The following is a 6,553-nucleotide window of genomic DNA, read 5'->3' on the forward strand; positions in this document are numbered from 1 at the left end:
AGTATATTTTTTCCCCTTAACAGAGGCACTGGGGATTGCACACCAAGCATTTGCTCTAGCACTAAGCTATACTGTCTACTCCCCTCAATCTAGTATTTTTCATTTAAGTATATTGCTTGCTAAAATATGAACTCCTCCAGATACTTTTGCTACCTCTTAGAGTCTGCACATTTCTCATATCTTGGCATAGGGAACAGAATTCTGGCTAAAAGACAGAAGCCAGGTCTTCCAGCAGAGAGCTGTGTCACGATAAGTCATTTAACTTCTTGAGGATGCTGTTCCTCATTTGTAAAATGCAGATCACTGATGCCCCTTCCACCGTGAGCCAAACCCTATACATCAGGAGTTTACAGTCTTGTCCAAGTGACACTGGAAGACCATTTCACTGTTTGAAGAAACGGCTTAGGATGGGAATGATATATAAGTACTGAACACATTAAGCTTTAAGATTATTTTAATTGGTGAAAAAAATAAAATCAAATCAGCAAAGCCATGTCTCATAACAGATGTAAAAAGTTAATATGATTATATATGACAAACATCATCCACTATAACAAATTTCCAATAATTCTGACAATTATCTTTCTAAAACTTTCCAAAATTCTAAGCAAAATTACAAATTGGAGTTTTACTCTAAATATGCATAGCTATCTTTCCAGTTTTGTGTACCTAAGACACTGGAGACTTTATATTTGATGAAGATGTTGATGCTGAACATGAGAATTCTCTCCTTCTCACCTTTAAGCTGCCAGTGCCTCCACTACAGATACATGCCAAGAAGAATCAAATATGGAGACTTAGTGCACAAAGAAGAATTATAAAGAAGATGGTATTTGTGATAACAGCAATATAACTTCCAATTTATCTGCATAAAGCATATCATTATTAAAAAGAAAGAAAATAGAATTTGGAGTTACTTCAGTCCAACTGTGACATCTTCAAACCTGAAAAAAAGGGAAAAAAGGGTTATTGGCAAATACATTTATTTTATTTGGATTGCACATAGCACCAGCAAACTTATCTAACTTGTGCTGTATAAATCACCATTAGTAAAAAAAAAAAAAAAAGTAGCTGCAGACAATTTACCAGATATATTAAAAAGACCATCTCCAATTAGTTAATCCCATTGGTTCTCCCACAACCTTAGAGGAAAGATGCTGGTATTAGAGTACAAATCCTGGCTCTACCATTTAGTAACTATATGACCTTGGGACAGTCACCCGAGCTCTCTTAAATTAATTACCCTGTCCTGGAATATAACAGATATTTGAATAGATTTTAGTGCCAATGAACCCTGTGGAGTAGAATTTCCCAGAAAAGCTGGATTTTCTGCCTCTGGACTCCAACTGAAGATGCAGAGAAGTCCAGTTCCTCCCTGATTCATGCTGCTAGAGCTCCTTGCAAGCTACATCTGTCATAGAATGTTTACACTGAGTTACAACAATCAGCTTCCATTTCTCTCCTCTATTGGACTGTGAGCTATAGAGGCAAATACACTGCCCACACACAAAGGAACGGTATGTCTACAGAGCCATGTCACTCCTCTCTTCTGGCTGAATAATAAAGCAACTGCCACGCAGAGGAAGGGACAGTTCACTTTCGAAGGCCCAGAGATGCCCAATGTAGAAATAGCAGAAAAAAGAGCAAACTCTTGCAGGTGCCATGGGTAACCGCTGCCTCCGTCCCGTCAGCCACACCTGCAGCTCCTCTGTCCTCCCTTTAGAGGGTCAGAGCCACACACCTTCCTCATGCCACTCCACAGAAGGAATGTGACCCCATGAGTTTCTTCTTTGCCTGCTGAATTGCTACCCTCATTAATGTCCTCCAGACAATGAGGGTGGTCATACTACAGCTGTCAGTATCAGTCCCCAGGATAGTGAAATTAAAGAGGATTTTCTTAAGGCTAGAAAGGCTAGAAACCCACCTCCATGCTGCTGCTTACTGGTCTCGATCTATAAAAAAGAAAAGGGAGAAAGAAGAAGAAAATCAGTAAGTTTTACCTTTAAATAAGGCAAGCAGAAGAGCCCTCCGTCCCTGCCCATGAATGTCTTGTTAAGAACAACCCGGTAGGACCTAACCTTGCCTGCTAGCCTCAGATCTTCCCCCAGCCAGAGAGTTCCACAGGAGTCCAGGATTGGACAGTGCTACCCTAACAAAGGCCTGTGCCTCCCTGGGACTCTCCTTGGTGCTAAGTATCCCTGAGGCTGTCAGGAAAGCCCAAGGAGGCCACAAGGGAAGAACAGTTCAGAGGGTGTGTGCATTTGTGCAAGTGCTGCTTCTGCTCCCTGCTCTTGCTGCAGGGAAAGCACTGTCTCAAGGACCATGCTGTGCAGAGGTCTCTCAGAAGGTGCCACCAATCAGAGCTTTACTAACATTCACTGATCCTCCTAGGATGCAGATATTTTTATATCAAAGCAGCTTTATTCTGTGGCTGTAATTCAGATACAACTGTCAGCAGCCAAGAAAAGCACTTGAACACTTACCCCACTTAACTATCTTGGGTTCCTGGAGAGTCACGTGATTCACGCGGCAGCTGTACTCATCTCTTGCGTTGGGCGTGAAGTTAGTGTGGACCAGGAGATAGAAAGACCAGTCCTTGCTGAAAGACAGGTCAGACTGCTCCGCTTTCATCTTCTGCCCGTTCTTCAGCAAATCAATTTCAATCTGTGGTGGGTGGAACCCAGACACATAGCAGTTCAAGAAATTTGGCTTCTCATTCTCCGCTGGGTGACGGGAGTAAACCTGAATCTTCGGAGTACCTGAGGAGTGTCAGGGAAAGAGAGATGAAACTGCAGAGTACTTCACTTGGGGCTGCCTTGCTCTAAAGCCAGATCGGGCACCAAGCATTTAAAGCTGATCATCTATTTCTCCCAGTTCCATTTCAAATTGGGCCCAGTGAGCTTCCACTTTTCCAAAAGGCAGCCTCGATTTTGAGGGATAAACCATGACTTAGTATCTTGCCCACATAATTTCCCTACACATGCCTTTGGGCTTTTCCTAGCAGATGTCTAGTGGGATCTTTTTCTGTCACTGGACATTGTGCTGAATCTTTAAGAAGCTTTCTCTGGAGGCCCTCAAGAACTTTTCATGGCTTCTCAGCCCCCACAGAATTCTTTATCACACATGAGTTTACATGATTTGGCTCCACTCTACTTGTCAAGCTGCATTTCTCACTTCGCACAGCTTCCATAATAACCATATCAAACAACTCACATTATTGTACCCCGTTCCAGCCCCATCCATTTTTTTTTTATGTTTACGCCTTTCTATTTTTGGCTCCTGCCTAGATCCACACCCATCAGACCTCTCAATATGTATTAAGTACCTCGTGCAGTGCCTGGCACACAGCATTTCTCTGCAAGTGTACGGTACTATTATTATTACCTCCTTGTTCAGAGACCTGAGAGTCAATTCAAAGTACGTTCCTACAAAACACAGCCTCTTTATCCTGCCCCGAGTTTATACACCAAACCCCTATCCGATTGTGTACCTCATTTCATGAGCTCAAAAACAAAGACACAAAACTGAAAAGTCTACAGAAGATGGCAGATACCTTAAATGAAGTAGTTGGGCTGGGTAAGATAAGAGGGAAGAGTGAGGACTGTGGCAAATGGGAGACAACTTACTCTCCATTAGGACCAAGGGGAGTAGTGCATGTGAGAATGGGATTCCTATTTCTAATTAGCGCTCTCACATGATTGCCATAATCTGCCAGGTTGAGAGTACACATAATGCTACAGAACAGTGGCTTCCAAAATGGGATGCATGACTAGACCATCCTCAGGGATGTGGAAAGAAAATGTTATAAGCTGTATTTCTATATTTTTCTTCCAAAGTGAAGATAAGTGTTACTGCTACTAAATATACATACTGACTTGTGTATAATCCACCTTTAAATAGAAACACCTTCAAGGTACATGGTTATAAAGGGCAGCTCCTCCTCCATGTCTAGGATGTGGTGGGGTTAGGAGGAGTACCAGGCCACTCTGACCAGATACATCTGTGTAGAAACATCCTATCATCAAAGGAAAGGTCACCAGCCCCACCAGTAGCTAGGCTGGAAATGCCACGAAGCCCTGATATTTTTTCATAGTAGAAGTGACGATAAATCAGAAACCTCTTAGCATTTGAGCTTCTAATAATCAGAACATAATAAATGCTACAGTAAAGAAAGCAGAGTTTCATCCCACTTGGTATTCTCTCATTGAGGCAGCCAGGCAGGTTTTTGCAAGAACATCACAATAATCTCTTCCAACAGGAGGAGTACCAGTCAGTCCTGGATTTGAATCTGGGTTCAGTCACTTTCTGGCCTTGTGTTTTGGGGAGAGTGATTTGAGCATCTGTAGCTTAAATGAAAAATTAATTTATGCCCAGAGTGAAACAAACAAAATCCACAAACAGAGCAGAAAATAAGACCTACAGAAGCAATCACCATTATCTATTTTTTGCATATCTTCCAGAAATGGTCTTGTGTATCTTCCAGACATGTATTACTTTGGAAAATTTCAAATTAAGATAGTTTTTAATGTCGGCTTGTAACTTTTCAAAAGAAGTTTGTAGTCACCACCAAATATCGATAATAGTGATGATACATTATGCTTTATTTTGTAAATAAATTTTAAATACGTTTTTCTCATGATCAAAAAAAGCCCCCAAAAAGCCTGTTTCACAGAGGCTTTTGTGAGAGAAAAGAATGAGAGGGTCCAGTATATTGCCGGGTATTTAAAACATGCTCAAGATCCACAGTGTCCACAACAGACAGCGTGGGTAACCATGTTAATTACTCATCTCTAGTTTACAACCTTTCTGAGTGATAAACCTTCTCTTACTCAAAACTGAAAGTAGAGACTCAGTTCATCTTGGAAAGAACCAGGCAAGGAGCCAAAGAGGAAGGACTCTGTGAAGAAAAGGCAACAGGGGCCCATGACCACCCAGCTTGCTCCCAAGAATCTCACCCCAGAAGGTAGGGACGCGGTTCTGAAAAACGGACAGATTAGAGGCAAAGAGCGCACACCTCCTCCAAACTCTCTGGTCAGGCTCCATTGTCTGCCATTTACCCCCTGTGTGATGTTACTTCAACTCTTCGTGCCTCAGTTTCCTCATCTGTGACATGCTATTAATAAGGCATCGTGTTTACAATCTAGACGCATTTCGCAGTTAAATGACAGCACATAGCGTCCCCCCGCACACAGCGTCAACCGGTAGCTCTTATGATTATTATTAAAAGTGACTTGTAATGGGAACAAGAGAATTAACGATGTGAAGCGCTTTGTAGACACCTCAAGGCATTCCACAAATGTCAAGTGGGGATTCCTCGCTGTGGTTTGTGCCCACCTGAAGGAAAGCGCGGAGAGGAAGGCGAACCTGGCGGGGGCCTGGAGGAAGCTCGAGGCCCTCAGGCTCCCAGCGGACTTATATACTCTGCCGGAGCCTCTCTAAAAGCCCAGGAGTTGTCTCCACGCGTTCACAGCCCCTAATCCGGCCCTTTGAGACTCGCCTGTCTGCCCTCAGCTCCAGCTGCGCCTGGAGCCAGAGGTCCCGAGGACAAGCGGAAGGGAACCCCTCCCCCACCTCGATTGCTCTGAAGCGTGTCAACACCCCGAAACTCTGTCTCGATCCGCGAAGCGCGAGCGTGCCAGAGGTCCCCTTCCCATCCCAGAGCAGCTGGCCTCCCGGCCTCTCACCCCGTCCCCTCTCCTCGCCCAGCCAACCGCTTCCCCATCCCAAGACAAGCCCAGGGACTAGCGTACCAAGCCAGGAAGGAAACTTTGGGGAGAGGAACCGAGGTGTACAGAGTTAGTGCCAAGAGTGCCAAATGGGTCGGGCGGGACCCGATGGGCTGATCGAAGAGGGAAGAGGAGGAGGCGAAACTCACGCTGGATGGCGTCCAGGCTGGACAGCGAGAGCAGTCCGAGCAGGACCAAGGGCACCACGCGAGCCATCGCTACTGTAGCAGCGCGGGCGACGGAGTGAGCGCAGGGCTCCGCGCTCGCATTTATATTGCGCGTTCTCGCCGCCAATCAGAACCCTGCCCGCGCAGCGGTCACCCGTCTCCTAGCGAGCGATGCCAGAGCAGGTTAGAAAGAGGGACTAACCCATTTTCAGTTTCATTTTCGTATTAGTCTCGTGATGCTTGGGAGTGAATGTGTTGGAGCTGGTGGATTTGCTGTCTGTACATCGACGCCCCCAATTCTGGGGTGCGCGCCCGAGCTCGGGACGCAGGCCGCCCGTCCTAGAACGTCAGCCAGCACTCTCGCTTTTTAACAGCACTCTGGGACTAGCTGACCATGCCCTATCTAGTTAGGAGCCTAGAACCTACGGTTTTCAATCAGGGAAACTGAAGCTCAGGAAGGTTAACAGGACAGAGATTGAACAGTGCTGGGCATACTGAGAACTCGGGTTCACAATTGCAGCCTGGGAACAGCCTGTAGGTTTCTAGATTGTTTGGGCAAGAAAAAAATATTCCAGGAACCTTTATGCCTCTGAGGACGGCTCAGAGAACTGTCCAAAATGAAGGAGGACTTTTTGCTCCCTGAATCTGTTCGGGGGAAAG

The 6,553-nt window shown here is 45.1% G+C and overlaps 1 protein-coding gene across 1 annotated transcript; it reads right to left on the reverse strand.

The window, feature by feature from the left end:
• Nucleotides 1–436: 436 nt before the first annotated feature.
• On the reverse strand, nt 437–6,026 carry B2M (beta-2-microglobulin). Its single transcript, XM_031453156.2, has 4 exons — nt 5,876–6,026; nt 2,484–2,759; nt 1,925–1,952; nt 437–944 (listed from the first exon to the last, which is right to left on the reverse strand). Exons 1-3 carry the CDS (start codon nt 5,940–5,942, stop codon nt 1,939–1,941), a joined length of 357 nt encoding a protein of 118 aa, XP_031309016.2. The 5' UTR covers nt 5,943–6,026; the 3' UTR covers nt 437–944; nt 1,925–1,938.
• Between the last annotated feature and the right edge of the window lie 527 nt (nt 6,027–6,553).

Source organism: Camelus dromedarius, chromosome 5, assembly GCF_036321535.1.
Source record: "Camelus dromedarius isolate mCamDro1 chromosome 5, mCamDro1.pat, whole genome shotgun sequence".
NCBI lineage: Eukaryota > Metazoa > Chordata > Mammalia > Artiodactyla > Camelidae > Camelus > Camelus dromedarius.